The 21,401-nt window shown below is 47.9% G+C and overlaps 1 protein-coding gene across 1 annotated transcript in view; it reads left to right on the top strand.

Moving 5' to 3' along the window:
- Fam174b (family with sequence similarity 174 member B) overlaps positions 1-19,866 on the top strand; it is a 45,749-nt gene extending 25,883 nt beyond the window's left edge. Inside the window, exons 2-3 of the mRNA XM_005357757.3 lie at positions 7,309-7,440; positions 17,910-19,866. Coding sequence (XP_005357814.1) covers positions 7,309-7,440; positions 17,910-17,913 — 136 coding nt within the window. The 3' untranslated portion in view covers positions 17,914-19,866. The remainder of the gene's footprint in view (positions 1-7,308; positions 7,441-17,909) is intronic.
- Positions 19,867-21,401: the final 1,535 nt, after the last annotated feature.

Here is a 21,401-nt window from a genome sequence, read left to right as displayed (position 1 = left end):
TGTGTGATTGTATGCCCACACATACGTGTGTGTGTGCTTGTGCATGTGTGAATGTATGCCCACACATACGTGTGTGTGTGCTTGTGCATGTGTGAATGTGTGCCCACACATACATGTGTGTGTGCGTGTGTGTGCTTGTGCATGTGTGAATGTGTGCTCGTGTGTGTGTGTGTGCTTGTGCATGTGTGAATGTATGCCCACACATACGTTTGTGTGTGTGTGTGTGCGCGCGTGCACATGTGTGTGTGTGTGTGGGGGGGTGCATGCTCGACTGTATGTCCGTGTGTGTGTGTGCTTGTGCATGTGTGAATGTATGCCCACACACGTGTGTGTGTGCGCGCGTGCATGCACATGTGTGTGTGTGTGTGGGTGCATGTGTGAATGTATGCCCACACATACATGTGTGTGTGTGTGTGTGTGGGTGCATGCTTGAATGTATGTCCGTGTGTGTGTGTGTTTGTGTGCGCGCGCGCGTGCACATGTGTGTGTGTGTCTTTGGTGCGAGTGAAGGCACTAGTGTATGTGGAGTGAAGGTTCCAGGTAACTTGCTGGGTATAGCAGCATCAAGGCAGCCTTTGGCCCTCTCTGTCAGGTAGGTGCTCACTGTCCTGCAAGACCTTCCTGAACTGACCTGAGTGTGTGCTCTTGAGACCCTCACTCTTACATCTTATATTTTGGTCATGAGCCTAGCCTTTAACAGCCGAGACATCTCTCTAGTTCTTCATTTCTCTTCCTTTTCTTTTGTGTGGCGTGTTTCAAACCCTAAGTGCCATGTGAGGGGAAGCCAGCCGTGCACTTCTGAGCTCCTTGGTCACAGGAACTTCAGATCGAACCATACTTCTGATTAACTGTGTGGCAGTGGGCAGAATGACCTCTCTGAACCTCAGTGTCCTCACCTGGAAGACTGAATTATCAATGATATTGCTTTATAGACTATTTAGATGTTGTGCCCGTGGGAGTTTGGGACATGGTTTGATTAGTAAAACGCTTGTCACGAAAGCATAAGACCTGAGTTTGGGTCCCCAGCGGCCACGTAGAAAAGCTAGCTGGAGAGCTGGAGCGCTGGAGCGCTGGAGCGCTGGAGCGCTGGAGCGATGAAGCGCTGGAGCGATGACTCAGGAGTTGAGAGCACCGGATGCTCTTCCAGAGGACTCCAGTACGACAACAACAATAACAAAAAGCTAGTTGAGCAATGGGTGCCTGCAACCCAGTGTTTCGAGGGTAGAGACAATTGGATCCTAGTCTAACCAATCAGTGAGCTCGAGGATGTGTGAGGAGACCCTGTCTCAAGACATAAGGTGGAGGGAGCGAGGGGAGGATACGAACAGTGCACACACCATCTACTTACCCACACACCCACGCCCATGTGCGCACACGCACACACAAACGCAAGACAAGTCGCACGTGTGAACACACTTGTGAGTTGCTTAGCATCATGGACACAAGCACAGCTTCTAGGACTACTGTTTCCAAGTTTCTCATGTTCTCTCTTGCTGATGCAGGATGCCCTGGTTCCATACTCTCAGGACAGTTAGACTCCAGGACCTGGAAGTCTGAAAAGCACCGACCCATTCTATTTCTGAATTACCTGCTTCTGCCCTGTGCACAGCTGGGAAAGAAAAGGTCCTCTTTGGAAGAAGTGTGTGCATGCAAGCAGGGCAGCGCCCACGCTACCCAGTGTCCCTGCTGTCCGTGGATGTCCTTTTTAGTGCGTGATGTGGTGTGAGCTCTGCCCGGAATGGACCCGTGTGTATTGACTTCGCATGGGTCTCGGCTTTGTCCGATTAACACGCCTGGCAACGAGACAGCAAGACTTGTGCTTCCCTAGCAAAGGGTATTCTGTTTCAGAGGGTTGATTGCTTGAAATGCAGTTTCTCTGGCTCATAATGTCAGAACTGGTGTTTGAAGTACACATGAAGACCCTTACCGATGGTCTTATGTTTTAGTGAGGGCTTTCTGCAGAAGCAGCAGAGTACATGTGCTCCCCCTACCCCCCCCCCCCCCGTCTCTGTCTCTGTGTATGTGTGTGTCTGAGAGAGGAAGGGAGAGAGAGGTGGGCCATATACTTATAGGAAATTGCTTATGAAGATCTTATAGTATAGGTCCTAGTCTTTTTTTGTAACTATTTATTTGTTGTGAATTTCATTACATATATCTTGATCCTATTTATCTCCCTGTCCCTTTGTATCTGTCCTCTACCCTTGTAGAAAAAGAAAATGCGAAAGCTGTCCTGTGACTCAGTGAGTCACACAGCAAGGAGCAAGGGGCAGGGCCCATTTCCTGTTTTAACGCCCTCAGGGCCGGCTCACCAACACTTATACCACCAGGGCCAGCTGTACTGTGGTGCCCAGGTGAGGGACAGGGACTGCTCTCCTGAGTGTTGCAGCTGGTGAGGGGCAGGTGCCACTCTCCTGAGTGTTGCAGCTGGTGAGGGGCAGGGGTCACTCTCCTGAGTGTTGCAACTGGTGAGGGACAGGGGCCACTCTCCTGAGTGTTGCAGCTGGTGTGGGACAGGGGCAGTTCTCCCAACTGCCTCAGGCAGAGTGGGAGAAAGGCATCTCTTCCTTGCCCATGCCACCATATGGCAGATGAGGGGTGGGGCCAGATCTGCTGGTAATGGGGATGGGCAGCTCTGGAAGGGCATCTTTCCCTGGTCTTTGACACCACATGGCAGACAAAGGGTGCAGTGCTAGCTCTCTCACTCTCATGCCCTCAGGCAAGGTGCAAGGCCTGCACTCCCAAGTGCTGCAGCCAGTAAGGGGTAGGTGATGAGGGGCAAGAAGAAGGCATCTCTCCCTTGTCCATGCCACCACATGGCAGATGAGAAGCACCAGATCTCCCGTGCTCATGTTTTCAGGGCTGGCACACCACACCCGTGTTGACAGGATCAACTCTACTTTGCTGCCTAGGTGAGGTGCAGGGACTGCTCTTTTGCGTGCTGCAGCTGTTGAGGGACTGGGTTAGCAATCCCTAATGTTGCAGCCAGTGAGAGCCCTGCCTCTTGGCCTTCCGTGGTATGAGGAGTCACAGACATCAACACAGACCCAAGGTGCAGTAGGGCCACAGACCTAGACATGGGCCTTAGCAGCAGGCGAGGCCCAGACATCACCATGGCCCTTGGTGACAAGCAGACCACCCACCTCAGCCTGCTCCTCACTGCCTTCACCTCTTCAGATCTCTTTCTACACAGGACATGAACCATTCTCTCTCTCTCTCTCCCGTCCCGTCCCGTCCCATCCCATCCATTTGTCTATGATAATAGTGCTTGACCAGCTGGTTTCCCTGGGCAGGCAGGTATGTGGGTCTCCTCTTGCTCAGTCTAAATGGTGCTGGGTAGGGTTGTGTTTTTTCCTCACCACCTGGGTAGGCCACCCTGGTAGTTTTTAAATTAATTTTTATTTCTGGTGCATTGGTGTTTTGCCTACAGTTATGTCTGTGTGACGGTGTTGATTTCCTTGGAATTGGAATTACAGACAATTGTGAGCTGCCATGTGGGTGCTGGGAATTGAACCTGGGTCCTCTGGAGGAGTAGTCAGTGCTCTTAACCACTGAACCATTTCTCCAACCCCTCGGTTTTGGTCTGAATGCAGACATACTTAAGGCTGAGAAACAGCCATTGTTTCAGTGAGTCCAAAGACAGTGTATCTGGCTAGCTGGTACACATCCATGAGACGGAGGCAGGAGGATATGAGTCTTGAGACAAGTTTGGGATACATAATAGGACTGTCTCAGAAACCAATATAACAAAACAAATGAAGAGATAACCCCCACCCCACAAACCTACTGTCTAATGGGCAGGAAGACTTCCCTTTAAAAGAGACTGCCTTTTGTTTCACTTAGGCCTTTGCCTGGGTAGGTGAGGCCCACCCACATTGTGGAGGAGAGTTGGCTTTATTTATTTAAAAATTTCTTTTAATGATTTATTTTTATTTCATGTGCAATGGTGTTTTGCCTGAAAATATGTCTGTATAAGGGTGTCAGATCCCCTAGAACTGTGGCTATAGGCAGTTGTGAACTGCCATACAGGTGCTGGGAATTGAGCCCAGGTCATCTGGAAGAGCAGCCAGTACTCTTAACCACCGAGCCATCTCTCCAGCCCTGACTTTGTTTATCTACTTTAGATGTTACATCCATTCAGAAAAACCTGGGATAATGTTTGTCTAGGTGTTTGAGTGTTCATAGCCCCATCATTTTACACACAATGTTCCCTATTACATCCTTGGTATCATCTTGGGGTTCATGATCCTTTTCTGAGCTTGTGTAGTTGAGAAGACTGGTATTAAAGCATCACAGACCATGGAGGTCTCGAGGTTGGTGTTGTTTTCCTGAATCTTCCATGGGGAAATATGTAAGGCCTTGCTGGGCAGTGGTGGGGCACGCCTTTAACCTTAGCCCTTGGGAGGCAGAGGTAGGCAGATCTCTGATTCCGAGGCCAGCCTGGTCTACAGAGTGAGTTCCAGGGACAGCCAAGGCTACACAGGGCTCCTCTTCCAGAGTCAGTAATGATGGGTATTTCATATTGCACATGCACACTGGAGTCTGTAGGTCAGAGTGTGCACTTTGCAGAGTTCCTGATCCAGAACCGCAACTCAGCCTGAAGCCGTCTGGGTGTGGCCATTTTGAGGATGTACTAGTGACTTCCTCAAGCCCTCAGGTTCGAGGAAATTTCCTAAACATTTTAGACACTTCTTCTGCCCAGCCTATAAACCTTGGGCACTCAGGATCTCATTTATGACAAGGTGGCTAGGCATGTCCCTTTGGTTTAATGTTTTGATGTCAGGCTTGGCATTTGTACCATTTTTCAACCTGATTTTGGAGTCCAGGTAGACACATCTGTGCCCAGGAACATTACCTGTGAGGACAGTGGTAGGGAGAGTTATTCTGCAGTGAGGCTTCAGAGTGCCCCATTTTGTTGCTAGGTTCTTATTTGCCAAGGTCTTCCCTCTGTGTTGTGTGACTGCTTGGGAGGACGCACGCCTGTTTGCCCAGATAGGGCTCCAGTAACAAACAGAAGAAGTTCTTTCATGTAAGCCTACCTTGGTGACCAGTGGATTTCCTAGAGTTACTTATAGGCCTGGAGAGATGGCTTAGCTGTTAAGAGCACTGCCTGCTTTTCCGAAGGTCCCGAGTTCAACTCCCAGCAACCACATGATGATTCAACCTTCTATAATCAGGGAAGAGACCTGGTCAGTCGTCCTCATCAACTTAGAATGTGAAACCCAACATGGCCAAGTTCAACAGAACACCTTGCATGCTTCAGCATTGCCAGCGCATATGTTTCATTTTTCATTTCACTTATAGGGACGTGGGTGACTTAGAGGGAAGAACCAGTTCCACTGTGCACTGAAGCCCTCTGCAGCTGGTGGGCATCAACACCATGGAAGTGTCCCCTACCTCCAGCACATGTTCCTGCTCCTGTAATGTGGGGAAGGAGCCTCACGAGGCTTTTAGCTCTCTTGTAGCTTGTGAGTTGCCCAAGCCTTCCTCCTCCCCTCCTTAAGAAATGCTTCAATCTCAAGAAAACAGACTCGTTACCTGAAGGGCTGGTTGAGCAGGCGCCATAGATCACACAGGCTGATTTATGCTAGAGATATGGTGCTAAAGTTTGCTATGCAAATGACGTGGCAGTTTGGTGAGTCCTATCTTTGGTAATTTGTAGTAGGTAAGCCAAGAGCACATTGCCGTTCCGAAGACATTTTTAGAGGACCTAAAAGTGAGTTTCTATTTTGATGCTTTTTGAGAACTTGAGAGGCTTTCTCTTGGCAAGAGGTAAGAAGATCTGCCGGTGTCTTTGACAAGTGGTCTCAGGGGAACAGCTTGCCATCTGCAGGAGGCCTCTTCAGTGCCCCACTTAGGATGCTTTGGATTGGCTGCTTTTTCGTAGAGAGCATCCGGTTTTCTTAAGAGGAGGCTGGCAGAGGATACAAAGCCTTGGGAACAGATCCAAGACCACAGAGGAACAGGCTCAGAGAGTGTCAGCGGTCATCAGAAGAGGGCTCTCCTTACATGGCACCATGCGCTTTCCAGACACCCCCTGAAAAATACTGCAGTCTTCATGCAGGGAGTCGTATGCTAGGGTCTGGCATCTGCTCTTTTCCTGGGACCTGCAGTGTCCCTCTGGCACACCAGAGGTAACAGTGTAGTAATATAGCCCTCACCATGGAAACAACATTGACTCACTTTTACAAGTCCTAATCTTAGGAGAGAGGCTGGGGTATGTGTAATTTCTGTTTGTTATTATCAACCCCAACTTATGCAGACTTCAGAAGGGCATCATTCATCTCAGCTACCATCCCTCACCTTCGAGGAAGATTGCTCCTATCACATTTTACTTAGGATGAATCTGAAAGAACTTCCCGGTGTCTGGACTTTGACCCAGATCCTCTAGGATGGCACTTGCACCTCAAGCCAGGCTGTCATTTTCTCATCCTCAGAGAATGATATGATCTTTTGTTCACCATGCATTGCTTGCATGAATTTTATCTTTTTGAACTGCTGCATTTTTGAACTGTTTCTCTCAGTTATTGAGTTGTTGGTGCTCAGATAGCCCTGCGTTGGGAAGGCAGGAAGGGTTAGGAAGCTTTAACTCCTGTGGACACCTGGGTTGTGTCCCCCTCTCCAGTATATATATATATATATATATATATATATCTGTGGTGTGTGTGTGTGTGTGTGTGTGTGTGTGTGTGTATGTATCTGTGTGTGTATGTGTACCTTTGGGGTGTGTGTGTGTATCTCTGTGTGTGTATATCAGTTGGTGTGTGCATATCTGTGGGGGTATGTGCATGTGTATGTATGTATGTATATATGTTTGTAGATATCTGCAGAGTACATGAATGCATTTGCATGAGTGTCTGTTGTGGGTTCTTTCTCAATTGCTTTCTAGTTTATAAGGCAGAGTTTCTTGCTGAACTGGAAGCTTCTTCTTGGGCTAGTTTAACTAGCCATCTTGTTCCCAGATGCCCTGTCTGGCTTCTGAATGCTGAGATTTCAGGAGGGCCATTATACCCATCTGGCATTTGACCTTTCTCTTGCAGCTGAGGGTGAGTGATGGAGGTTCGGACTCCAGTGTTCTTGCCTGCACAGCAAGTGCTGTACCCCGAGTTCTCTCTCTAGCCCCCAGCTTCTGGGGTCTTAACCAAGCCTTCAGGGTATAGCTGCAGCCTCTGTCTGGAGGCGGTAGCAGGCTTTGTCTGCAGATGTCAGGAAGTGAACTTATCTGAGCACGAGCTACTCCATCTGTACGGAGGCTTGGCCTCATCAGCGTCTCTCGCGGCCGTGGTCTCATGAATGTTTCTCCTCCTCCAGGTTGGGAAAGAGGTTAAAGAAGACCCGCAAGTATGACATCATCACCACTCCTGCTGAGCGTGTGGAGATGGCCCCACTGAATGAGGAGGACGATGACGATGAGGATGCCACAGTATTCGACATCAAGTATAGGTGCGGGCAGGGGACAGAGGCTTCTCCCCGGGCTGTGTCCGGTAGGATGGTTCAGCCACAGTGTTCTTGTGTTCTTGTTAAGTGTTAGTCCAGACGAACACAGGGCTGGTGGGTAAATGCTTATTTTGAAACAAACAAAAAGTCATATTATTATGGTTGTTCCTGGAACATTGGTTTTAAAAACAGAGTTTATTAATGAATCACATTTGAATTTTATTTACGTGTGTGTGTGTGTGTGTGTGTGTGTGTGTGTGTGTGTGAGAGAGAGAGAGAGAGAGAGAGAGAGAGAGAGAGAGAGAGAGAGAGATTTCTCTGTGTAGACCTTGAACTTGATTTGTAGACCAGGCTGGCCTCGAACTCAGAGATCCTCCTGCCTCTGCCTTCCAAGAGCTGGGACTAAAGGCGTGTGACACAACACCTTGCTCACTTACATTTTATAAAGAGCAACTACACATTGAGACTTGCTGGTTCTAGATACCAGAGTAGGAAGAGACCCATGACTTTTATTTTGTCAGAAAAAGAGTGAAGTCAACAGTAATATTCAATTATGCTACAAACTAATACATAAATAGTGTTATTAATGATTGTATTGGGTTTATTGCTAAGCCTTTTGCCTATTTCACAGTCAGTACATAGAAACAAGAAAATTATGGCCAGGTGATGGTGGTGCATGCACGCCTTTAATCCCAGCACTTGGGAGGCAGAGGCAGGCAGATCTCTGTGAGTTCAAAGCCAACCTGGTCTACAAGAGCTAGTTCCAGGACAGGCACCAAAGTTATAGAGAAGCCCTCTCAAAAAACAAACAAACAAAAAATTAATGTCATTTAAAAGGTATTCCCGCTTATACTTCAAAAGTATATGGTATGTGTGTGTGCGCGCATGCATACATGTGTCACAGTGCATGTGAGTGGAGGCCAGGGGCAACTTTGTAAAGTTGTCCTCTCCTTATACCTTATATGAGTTTTATGGGTCAAACTCAGGTCATCAGGCTTGCCATAGCAAGCTCCTCTACTTCTGCCAGCTCATCTTGCTAAACCTTACTTTTGTTTTTGTTTTTATTTCTTGTTTGAGGCAGGATTGCATAACCTGGGCTGGCCTGGAACCTGCTGTGTAGAACTCAGTCTCCTGAGTAGTACATGGCCATCCTGTGCTTCCAGGCTTTCATTATTATTACAATAAATAAGGGTCCGAGTTCTCCTGCAGGCCTGTGACACGGTGTGCAGTACAGAACTTAAGGGAGTGAATCAGTTGGACTACATATATGTGTGTGTGTGTGTGTGTATATGCATATATATATGTGTGTATGCATATATATATGTGTGTGTACGTTGTAGTATATATATATGTGTATATAGAAATGCATGCATATAAACATGTATGTATATATGTGTGCCTACACACAGGCATATATGTCGCTGAGTATATTTGGAGGCAGAGAACAACTTTTTTGGAGTTGATTCCCTCTTTCCATTATGTGGATTCTGGGAATGAAACACAGTTTCTCTGGCATAGCAGCAAGTGCCTGTACCTGCTGGTTTTTTTTTTTTTTTTATTCAGAGCCACTCCTAGAATCTTGTTCATATTAGGTGTGGCTGTTAATGCTGACTGAACTTGACAGGCTCCAGAATCACCCTGGAGACAAATCTCTTGCCGAGCTTGTGAGGGAGTTTCTAGACTGAGCTAATCAAGAGAAGACCTACCTTAAATGTGGTCAGCACTATCCCACGGGTGGGGGTCCTGGGCTGGATGAAAAGGAGGAGCCGTGCTGAGCACCCGCATTCATTCACCTGTCCGCTTCCTGACTGAATGCCACATGACAGCTGCCTCATGCTCCTGTTCCCTTGCTGTCTCCGCCGTGATCGACTGTACCCTCAAACTGTAAATCAAGCAACTCTTCCTTCCTTAAGTTGCTGTCTTAGTTAGGGTCTCTCTTGCTGTGATAAAACAACTTGGGAGGGCAGGCGGTGGTGGCGCACGCCTTTAATCCCAGCACTTGGGAGACAGAGGCAGGTGGAGCTCTGTGAGTTCCAGGTCAGCCTGGACTATAAGAACTAGTCCCAGGACAGGCACCAAAGCTACACAGAGAAACCCTGTCTCAAAAAACCAAAAACCAAACAAACAAAAAGAATATGCAACAACATGGGGAGGAAAGGGTTTATTTCATTCTACCTTTTATTTTTTGAGGCTTTCTGCAAAGTGACAACAGAGAGAACCAGACTGCCCAGGAGCAGACACTGAGCACGGAGTCCGAGTCCATGGGTCTAGGGTTCACAATGGCCAACAGCTTAGAGTAAATGATTAATACAAATGGATTTGCTGGGTCCTGATGTTCCACCTAGAATAGAAGAAATGAGAGACGCCAAGGGATTGGGGGGAGCAAACCCAAGTCCTGTTTCAGACATCACCCGGTGCCAAGACGGGAGTGTCTGTGAAATGCTAAGCATTTATAATTCATTACCCAGGAATGTCAGGGCAGGAACGAAAGCAGAGGCCATGGGTGGATGCTGCTTACTGGCTTGCTCCTCATGGCTTGCTCAGCTTGCTTTATTAGAGTACCGAGGACCACCAGTCTAGGGGTAGCTCCACCCACAGTGAGCTGGGCCCTCCCATATCAATCATCAATGATCATTTGAGAGGCTGTACCACAGGCTTGCCCAAAGGCTGGTTTGGTGTGGGCATTTCAGTTGAGAATCCCTCTTCCCAGATGGCTCTAGCTTGTGTTAAGGTGACAGAAAACCAGCTAGCACAGTTGCTTTTGTTAAGTATTTTCTCATTATCACAACCAAGAGAGAAGCAACTAATCCACTGGGTGACTGAACTGGCTCTGTGGAAATCATGACAGAATGGGCTGTTTTTATTCTATTTTCACATGCCACTAAGTAAGAGAAATCCCTAGTCTGGATATGCAAGCCTATGCCAGTAGTTCCAATACTCAGGAGGCTGAAGCAGGAGGTTTTGAGTTCAAGGTTGGCCTGAGATACATAATGAGAACTTGTTTCAAATAACTGGTTGGGAAGGGGGAGAGACTTAAACAAGGTACTCTAAAATCTGTTTAGAAATTCTGTCTAGAACATGAGATGCGAAAAGGTTCTATTCTTTGACTGCCTGGATGCCAGCGCTGCTATAGCCTAGAATACATCCACACTTGTCTCAGTTCTTCAAATTAGACCAAGTTCCCTTTTTGGGCTGATTGTCAGTCCTGGATTGGTATTGCTGCAAGCTCTGAAACTCATCAAAAAGTAACTGACAAAACTGAACCACTTGGTAGGTATTCAAGTAGTAGGAATACTTTTGTTTTCTGAAAGACTGACTTCCTCCCCTGGCCTAATGCAAGGGTGGGGATCAAGGATGAGGAGAAACTGTGGACCCGTATACACAGTGGCGTTTCAGACACTCCCCTCTTGGCACCTGGTGATGTCTGATACAGGACTTGGGTATGCTCCCCCCAATCCCTTGATGTCCCTGAGTTTCTAGGCAGAAACTCAGGACCCAGCAAATCCATTGTATTAATCCTGTACTCTAAGCAATGGCCATTGTGAACCCTAGTCCCATGGACTTGGGCTCTATGCTCAGTGTCCGCTCCTGGGCAGTCTGGTTCTCTCTGATGTCACTATGGGGACAGTCTCAAAAACAGGTTCTTTTTTTTTTTCTATTTATTTATTTATTAAAGATTTCTGCCTCCTCCCCGCCACTGCCTCCCATTTCCCTCCCCCTCCCCCGATCAAGTCCCCCTCCCTCATCAGCCCGAAGAGCAATCAGGGTTCCCTGCCCTGTGGGAAGTTCAAGGACCGCCCACCTCCATCCAGGTCTAGTAAGGTGAGCATCCAAACTGCCTAGGCTCCTACAAAGCCAGTGCGTGCAGTAGGATCAAAACCCAGTACCATTGTTCTTTTTTTTTCACAGATGAATAACAACATTTATTAATCAATTCACTCCTAATGCAGATTCCTTTTTTCTATTTTATTTATTTATTTTTATTTATTTATTAAAGATTTCTGCCTCCTCCCCGTCACCGCCTCCCATTTCCCTCCCCTCCCTCATCAGCCCGAAGAGCAATCAGGGTTCCCTGCCCTGTGGGAAGTTCAAGGACCACCCATCTCCATCCAGGTCTAGTAAGGTGAGCATCCAAACTGCCTAGGCTCCCACAAAGCCAGTACGTGCAGTAGGATCAAAAACCCATTGCCATTGTTCTTGAGTTCTCAGCAGTCCTCATTGTCCGCTATGTTCAGCGAGTCCGGTTTTATCCCATGCTTTTTCAGACCCAGGCCAGCTGGCCTTGGTGAGTTCCCGATAGAACATCCCCATTGTCTCAGTGTGTGGGTGTACCCCTCGCGGTCCTGAGTTCCTTGCTTGTGCTCCCTCTCCTTCTGCTCCTGATTTGGACCTTGGGATTTCAGTCCGGTGCTCCAAAGTGGGTCTCTGTCTCTGTCTCCTTTCATCTCCTGATGAAGGTTAATATCCAGGAGGATGCCTATATGTTTTTCTTTGGGTTCACCTTCTTATTTATCTTCTCTAGGATCACGAATTATAGGCTCAATGTCCTTTATGGCTAGAAACCAAATATGAGTGAGTACATCCCATGTTCCTCTTTTTGGGTCTGGCTTACCTCAGGATAGTGTTTTCTATTTCCGTCTATTTGCATGCAAAGTTCAAGAAGTCATTGATTTTTACTGCTGAGTAGTACTCTAATATGTATATATTCCATACTTTCTTCATCCATTCTTCTATTGAAGGGCATCTAGGTTGTTTCCAGGTTCTGGCTATTACAAACAATGCTGCTATGAACATAGTTGAGCATATACTTTTGTTGTATGATAGGGCCTCTCTTGGGTATATTCCCCAGAGTGGTATTGCTGGGTCCAGGGGTAGGTTGATCCTAAATTTCCTGAGAAAAAACAGGTTCTTGTATAAAATGTGGTCACGACATTTGTGACCTTATTTCTGACACCCTTATTTTATTTAAAAGTTATTTGTGTCTATGCGTGTACATGCCTGTGTACGCATGAACATGTGTGCACACATGTTGTAGGTGGTATGACAGTTTACAGGAGCCAGTTCTCTCATTCTGTCATGTGGATCTGTTTGGTCTGAATGAGAATAGCCCCCATAGACTTGTGCATGAATTCCTCAGTTGGTGGCACTGTTTGGGAAGGATCAGAAGTGTTGTCTTGTTGGAGGAGGTGTGTGATGGGGGTGGACTTTGGGGTTTCAAAAGTCCATACCAGGCACAGTCAGCGCTCTCTCTCTCTCTCTCTCTCTCTCTCTCTCTCTCTCTGCCTGTGCTGTAGATGAAGAGTGATAGTAGCAGCCTCGTTATCTTACTCCTGGTCTTAAAGGAGTATGCATTCAATATTTGACCAATGAGCGAGGTTTGCTATTGGGATTTTCTTCTCTGTGTGTTACCTTTGAATTTTATTCCTTTCTCTAGCTCTGTTGAGCTTTTTCTTTAGCCCATTATGGTGGTGAATCTATCTATATTCATTATCTTTCTCCTCCCCAGTCAATTCAGGATTCTGGAGTTAAGAGCTTTGGTCATGCGTTACTTTCTATGTGCATTGCATTGTCTAAGGCTTCCTTTCTCTCTAGGGAATGGTGACTGGCCTGTTGCTTTTCCGTTTTGTTATTAGTCTGTTTGTCTGGCTCTGGTACACGTTAATGCTGGCCTCATGAAGAGAGTTGGGTGTGTTTCCTTATTTTCCTTTTGTAGACAAGTTTGAATCAGATTGGAACCGTTTGTTTCCTAAGTGTTTAGTAGAGCATGCCAAAAAACCGGCTGCACCCAAGACAGCCTGTGTGCAATATTTAGGATAGTGGCATACATCAGTTCCTTGAATAGTTCAGAGAATATTCAGTCTTTATTTCTTCTTGGGTCAGTTTTGATCAGAAGTAGTTTTGGGGGCATTTTGTCCATGTCTGTTAAAGTTTACAGATCTGTTTTTGTATAGTTGTTCCCAATATTCTTCTTTAATCCTATAAATGTGTGTAATATGAGTTGCTATGGTCTTTTTTTTTGTCTTTTTTGAATGACAGGATCTTTGTGTAGCCCTGGCTGGCCTGGAACTCGCTATGTAGACCAGGCTGTATAGACAGTGTAAATCTCGAATTTACAGAGATCTGCCTGCTTTTGCCTCCTGAATTCTGGGATTAAATGTGTGTGCCACCATGCCTGGCTCATTTTCATTATTATTATTTAATATTTAATATTTTTCACTTCCCCCCTTTCTCAGTCTTGTAGGAAGCTTCATTTTATCTCTCTGCATGTAGAACCATCCTGGGGCTTCTATATACCCTCTCTGATGACCAACTTTCAGCTGGTGTCTGCCTCCCATCTTAGCTAGGATCTCTGTTGCTTTGACAAACCACATGACCAAAAGCAAGGTGGGGAAGAAAGGGTTTTTTCAGCTAACACTTCCATATTGCTGTTTACCACTGAAGGAAGTAAGTGTTGACCGAGATTTCTGTCCTGCCCGGTTCCTGCAATTGTTCAGTCCCAAAGAAATCACACAGAGGTTTACATTAATTATAAACTGATTGGTCTAGTATCTCAGGCCTCTTATTAACTCTTATAACTTATATTAGCCCATAATTCTTGTCTTTGATAGCCATGTGGCTTGGTACCCTTTTCTGCGAGGCAGTCACGTCTTGCATACTCTGCATCTGGGTCAGAACTGCAGACTGAAACTTTCCTCTTCCCATAGTTCTCGTTGCCCCACCTCTACTTCCTGCCTGGCTACTGGCCAATCAGTGTTTATTAAACAAGTACAAGAAGCAAATCTTTACAGGGCAAAACCATTGTCCCACAGCAAGTGAGGACAGGAACTCAAGCAGGGCAGGATCCTTGAGGCAGGAGCTGATGCAGAGGCCATGGAGGAGTGCTGCTTACTGGCTTGCTTCCTCTGACTTGCTCAGCCTACTTTCTTATAAAACCTAGGACTACCAGCCCAGGGATAGCATCACCTACCATGGGCTGGGCCCTCCCACATTGTTCACTAAATGAGAAAAGCCTTACAGTCTATCTCATGGAGGCATTTCCTTCACTGAGGCTCCGTCTCTGAGGGCTCAAGCTTGTGTCAAGTTGACGCACAAAACCAGCCAGTATACCAACCTTCAGCTTTCTTTGCGTGAATTCTATTCTGCTGCTGCTTTCACTGAATATGAAACCCATTCAGTTATTGTCAGACTTCCCAGCTGGAATCGGCATTTTTTTCTGTGGCAGCCTGTAGCAGAGCCTCCTGTAGACAGACATCCAGGACTGTTGCCAGGCCCTGCCCTGCCTCTCTTTGTGTCCTGAAGAACTGACCTTCGGGGGAGCTCCCCCATGGACATGCCAGGCCAGAGAAGACTGACAGCTGGGAGGCTAAGTAGCTTTTCCTCATGTCCAGGTTTATGGGAACTACAGCTGAGAAGTGGGGGAAATGGATTCGCTGTCATCTCACTACTTAGCAGTAGCCACTAGAGTGTGTGTAAGTACATGTCTGTGGGGCTTTCTTTTTCTTTTGAAATAGACCCATGTTACAAAGGCTGACTTGGGGCCCCTTCCCCCCGAGTAGCCTATTGTGAACAGCTTTTCACGTCAGTAAGTATGAAAGAATGAAGCTCTTTAAGGTCACCTTTCTGCTTCATGCAGCGTTTTGAGGACTTGTCGGCACACTGCTGACCTATTCATAGGGACTTGTTTTTCCTGTCCACCAAATGTTTCTGCTTCTCTCCAGGAAGCACACACATTGAAATCAGATGTGAATGAGCCATGGCTTTTGGGTTGTTTTGTGATGGAGTGGAGAGAGGAGTGTCATGTGCTTGGCACCATGGCAGTGAGGTGGGTCCTATGTGTCTTACCGTATATGCAACTTTCTGATCGTATCTTGTGACTTGGAGCCCGGTTGGAACAGCCAGGCTTGTTCTCCCCAAGTTTCCAGTCATGGGGAGAAGAGGTCAGAGGTCAGGGAGGTGTCTGTGGACAGCACCCCCAGCCCCAGTCCTGGGTATCAATCCTAGGGTCTCATGCATGCTAGCTCCACCCCTTCTTTGTTTGTTCCATACTGCTGGGATGCTTTGATTTGGGAAAAATACCACTTGGAGGACAAAACGCCTGGAGTTTTGGAATGGTTCCATACTCCAGGAGGCATTTGGATTTCACTTGTGTTTGTGCTTGGTTGGCCTGGTGCACTGTTGCAGTGTTTTGGGTCTTTGCGAATCCCTAGTTTATTTTGGAAGACTTCTGTTACACCGCCTAGGTATCCCCGGGGGACAGGCACGCGTGCGCGCTGCTGGTTGTGTGTCAGGGAGCCTGGCAGCTGGGTTGAGCACAGCTCAAGGTACCTAGCTGCTGGGTAAAACCCACCCAAGGTACCAGACTGCTGCTGTCCCTGCCAGCCCTGCTTCCTGCTGAGTTGGGCTTTCTGTGTGTGGAAACAGCATGGCTCCTCCAGGGTGTGGACCAGCATTCTAAGCAGGCTTGCTTGCCTCACTTTTGTGGCTAGAGCTTCCTATAGGAATATTAGCTACTAGTGACATGACCATGGTGTAGGAGACTGTGCCTACTCTATCCTCCAGAGAGGGCAGGTAGGTCTGACCCCCCCTCCCCCCAGCTCTGCTCCCATCCCAGGTTGAGGTCTAGACTAAGTACTTCTTACATGAAGGTATTAATACCTTTCCCATGGCAACGTCTTCTGGCTGCTTTTTCTTCCTAAGGAACTTGGGAAAGGTTAGGGTCTGGAGGCTCCTCTGCCCGCCTCCTGTCCCAAGGTTTTAATTCTTCTGTGAGAGGTGCTTATGGCGAGGAGACTGTCATGAAAACTGGGGTTCTCCTTTGCTCTGCAGCCCTCCTGTGTCTGTGTGGCTGATGAGTGTTCAGGTATGGGGGTTGGCCGTGAGGAACTCATGGGAGGAAGGCACAGGGCCTGCCAGAGCTATCCATGCAGGTGCTTCTGGGACCCCCGTGAGATGAGCGCCCAGGCAGGCGACAGTGCCACATGTTGTTCAGTGAACCCATGATTTGTTTTGATGTAGCTATGGAGAGTACTCTGTGCCCTGGCCTGATTTTTGGTTTGGTCTCTGAAGCCATCGCCAGTCCTTAAATTCTATTACGCTTTTGTTTGTCATGGATGATTACGCAAGGCCCGTAATCCAGCGCTGATGGAGGAATCGGGTCTAATGGGTCTGCTTTCCCTTCCTAAGCTCCTGTGGCGCAGCTTGTGAGCTTTCACTCGTGGCAAAAGCATTGCTTGTCCCCCTGCTGTGGTCTGCACTGTGTTAGAGTTGGAGCAGGAAGACGGGCAGGCTGACACATGGCTCCAAACACCCAGTCTGAGCCGGAGCCAGATGCTCATATACTTCTATAGACCCAGCTCATCTAACTACGGCCAGAGCGCCAAATGCCTTCTGCATTCACTGGGTCTCAGTTACTGTGACAGAATGCCTGAGACATCAACCCGAAGGCTTATTTTGGCTCCCAGAGCTGGAGGTTTCAGTCCATGGTTGGTTTGCCCCATGGTGAGGCAGCACGTCCGGGTGGGTGTGGGGGAACAAAACCACTCACCACATCGTGAGCCAGGGAACGAAAGGGAGAGATTGGAATCCCGGAATTCCTGCCCCGTGTCCCCAGTGACCTGGAGGCCTCAGCTCTGAAAAGTTCTGCTGCCTTCTGACAGTGCCAATCCTTCTAACTCAGCGGGCTGAGGGGAGGCATCATGGAGTCCAGACTCTCACAAGTGCTCCCAAGCCAAGCATGAGTTCTACTTTCTGTCCTGTGTGCACCCAGGTCTCACTGGGCTGCTCAGGGTTTTTCTCAAATGCGTATCTTTCCCCCCTGCCTCCCAATGGCTAGGATTGCAGCTCTGTGCCAACGTGCCCAGCTCTGATTTTTACATTTCCGTGTTTGAAAAAGAATCAAAAGGAGAATAATATTTCAGGATATATCAAAGTTGAGTGTAATTCAGATTTCATTGCCCATAAATAAAGTTTTATCGGCACACAGCCATCACCAGACATTCTGTACCGTCTCTGGCCGCTTTTCTGTCATGACAGCAGGATTCATAGCGGACACAGAAACTGCAGAATATACAAGCTTTAAGGCAGTTACTCTTGGGTAAATTTTAAAGAAATGCTTTACCTGAACACCTGTGGGAGGGCGAGAAAGAGGGATTTAAGGAAAAAGCAGCTTGTGTTCTAACGGGTGTGGAGGCTGTGTGTGGAAGGAGGGTCCCTGGGCGTCCTGTGTGAGATCTGAAGGTCAGAGTGACATTGGAGAATGGAATGTGCCTTCCAGACAGCATGTGAAGAAGCCACATGGTTGAGTGCACCAAGGGCTGCAGAGGACGATGGTGACGATAATGATGAAGATGACCACGCAGACGGCAGGAATAGGAAAAGGGACAGAGAGTGTGACCGTGTGGCCCATGGGGTGGAGGAAGAGTCAGATGGTTTCAAGTGCTCTGCCCAAGTGGTGATTCTTCTTCCTTTTCTTTCAGGTAAAGATTTTCGGGCATGTCAGCATCCTGGGGGACGTTGGTCAACTGCAGCCTGAGATATGAAGGTCTGGGCACCGGCTCTCACCTGAGGTGTTGAAACCGAAACCAATGTTACTTATGAAACTCTGACTCCACTCTGTGTGTCCAGCATCTACTTGGAACGTCACCAACAAGCTTGTCCCCAATCGCCAGATGAGAGTCACCTCAGCCACCCTTGGATGCCCCTTTGAGATGCTCTTTGCACTCCTTCCTTGAGGGGTTTTCCACCTTCCTAAGAGGCGAAGATGGGAATATTGATTTCTAAGAATCTTTCTAGAACAACTATGGATAACAGTAAAGCTACAATTAGGAGGATCAATAATTTTAAAAAGCTGGGAAGATACCTTAGTTCATAGCCTGATTACCTTAGAAGCAGGGGATACAAGTTTTGTCCCTGGAGCTCACATAAAACAGAACTAGCATGAGGGCCCACACCTCTAATCCAGTATAGGGCAAAGAGGTGAAGGCCTGGGGTTGACTGCTCAGCCAACCTAACCTTGTGAGTGAGTTCCGGTGACGACACCTGGTCCCAGACACTGTGGGTGACTCCAGAGGAACAATGCCCAAGGTTCATTTCTGGCCCCTATACACATGTTCACCAACACACAGCACACATACACACACCCTCAAAAGCCGGAAGGGCCTTCAGATGTACCTATGAGAAGCCTGGCATTTCGTTATTCCAGATCTTTCCGTCACCATCAGGTCTGGTTTTATTTGGGGGACAGCTATGTGACATTTCAGAGTGAACATACAAGCTCCCCACCCAACTCCACTCCACCCCTTCCAAGAGGTTCAGCATAAATAGGAATGGCCACTACACAAATTTCAAATTTTCAGGGATCAGACCACATGAGTGTGTGTGTGTGTGTGTGTGTGTGTGTGTGTGTGTGTGTTGTAAAAACGTTTCTCTCTTCTGCCTCAGTGTTGTGATGTTTGTCTTAGGAATATAATGCTAAGAAGAAATCACTGTGGTAATTTAAATGAATGATACTTTGGTTGGCTGAAAAAAGAAGAAAAAAGGGACACTGTCAGGGACTCTGTTGGCAGCCCGTCCAGGCTAGGTTGCACTAGACTAGACTAGAAGCTCTCCTGGGCCCACTGCACCTAGCCTGGGAGCTGGGTACCCAGAGATGCCCGGAGGAAACAGGTCCCGGACTAACTGCTCAGGTTAACGGAGGTCTCCCACTTGGTCTTCTCCCATATTGCTGTAGCTCGGATGCTGTGCAAATCTCATAGCAGTGCCTTTGGGACCCCGGGAGTGTAGTATGTCTGGAAAGTATGACTGCTGTTATTGCCTTGTTTCCTTTCTGTCTTGGTTCTTGAGTTTGTGTACTTGTCTGTTTGATGCCCTGCTCCATTGCTTTGGGCAAAATCCCCTACCATGGCCAGCTCCACCCCACCATCAGACTCTCCAGTCCCTGGCTGGAGCTGTGGTGGTGGAAGTAGGTAGAGAGAGCCACCTTGGCTCTGGAGCCTGGCTGGGCATGGGTGCTTTGCAATCCTAACCCATCACGGAGTGGCCTGTTCTTCTGGGCTCCCTTAATCTCTGCTTCTCAGTTGGTTTCTCTCACCCTCCTGCCCTGCTAGTCAGAGGGGTGGGGCTTGAAGCAGAGCAGGTGGCTTGCTTTCCTCACTGTGTAGTCACAGCACAGAGGCGATCCTAGGACACTGGCCATCTTCAAGCTGTGTGCCCTGCCCTCTCAGCCTTGGAGCTGGGACTGTCACCTCCCATTCAGGTGTCCCGGGACTATCGGTGACCACCTAGAGAAGCTGGATTCTCCTGCCTTATGAGTGAACACCATGGATCCGGCTGCCAGTCCCTCATGGCTGACTCTGGCAAGAATAGCAGGACGGTGACCTTACAAATCCTTGATGAAACTTCAACACCACAGGCACTTAAATAAAGATCCTAAAACAAGAATCATCAGACTGAGTCATGAGTGTGTTGGGTTTGGGTGTTTTTCGGTGGAGCTGGTGAAATGACTCTGTGGTCAGAAATGTGAACACAGGTTGTGGGTAGGGATGAGTTGGGGTTTCTGGGGCTGTGTGTGTCCTGGTGATTTAGGAAAAGGCCTATGAATGGAATGGGGCTGGGGAAACTCACTCACACACACACACACACACACTCTCTCTCTCTCTCTCTCTCTCTCTCTCTCTCTCTCTCTCTCTCTCACACACACACACACACACACACACACACACACACATACATACAACACACACATACACATACACACACATGCATGCACCCTTCGTGCACTCTTGTTCAAGAAGCTGGTTCAGGTTGGGAAGTGTTGCGCCCTCACTGGAGACCCTTGAGGTGTCCAGAGGATGGAGAGCCCACCCTGTGTAATCTGTGGTCCTGTCCTTGCCTCATCCCTGGTTTTGCATAAGATTTCTGTGACATCCAGGGTGCGATGGCACATGCCTGTCATCCCGGGGCTGCAGAGGCCAGTCTGGGATCCAGAGCAAGACTTTGTCTCAACAAACAGAAAACCATCCCCAAATTTCTATGGATGTCCAGGCTGGATTAACCCCTTAGTGGATAAAAGCCAGAGAGGGTGGCTCACTCACCAGAACATGCAGTGTTGGGTATCACCAAGAACTTCAAGGGTGTGGTCTACTTGACTCTTCCGACAGTACGCTCGTCGTCGTCTCTGTAGCCAAGCGTTTCCCTACCAGTCTCGTTCCTCTTGACGTCCACGGATGAGCCAGCCCGAGGAGGAAGGAGGTACCCTCAATCCAGCAGGCCCCTTTTGGTTTGGATTGCTGCTAAGGCAATAAGTCTAGTAGAGGAGATGGTCCATGACTCCCAAGCCTGTTTCCCAACTGCCTGCCTTTTCTACCATAAGTGCTGACACTTAGGAAGAGGGGTAGCTTGGGGCATTGCTCAAAATGGTACTTTCTAAGGTTGTGAGACCCTCTACTGAAGTCTTAGGTTTATGATATGTACCTTGCTTGCTTTTCTTTTTTCTTTTTTTTTCAGCAAGATGCTGGGTCTGGGGACCTTTTGAATGGAATTGGGAAGTAACCAGAAGAGAAATGTCCAGAGGCAGGTGCACAGGTACCCTACGCTTGCTGGTGAGACTTTGACTAGCAAAGTGATTTTGAGATTGGTCGGCTCCCTGGTATTGTGAGCTCTGTGAGAGGGGGTGGGCATCAGCAAAGGGGACTTTGGCTCAGTCGATAGGAAGACTGCAGGAAGAGTCGGGGACTTCTCCATCTGCTCTCCAGAGGCACAGAATCTGCCCCACGAAGCCCGCAAGCTGCTCCCAGTCACATGTGGGAGCCAGCACTTGCCTCTAGCTCTGCTGCAGTAGAATTCTTGTGACTTTTATCTGAGAATTCAGGGAGCCTTTGTGTGGACTCAGTGTGAAATACACAGCATATGATTTGTGAGATCGCTCTCTTTTCTATTCTTGGTGGGAACCAAATAGCGTGAGCATTTAA

The sequence above is a fragment of the Microtus ochrogaster genome, chromosome 22 (assembly GCF_000317375.1).
Source record: "Microtus ochrogaster isolate Prairie Vole_2 chromosome 22, MicOch1.0, whole genome shotgun sequence".
Classification (NCBI taxonomy): Eukaryota; Metazoa; Chordata; class Mammalia; order Rodentia; family Cricetidae; genus Microtus; species Microtus ochrogaster.
The sequence above is the reverse complement of the archived record's forward strand: the minus strand, read 5'-3'. Positions and strand labels throughout refer to the sequence as shown.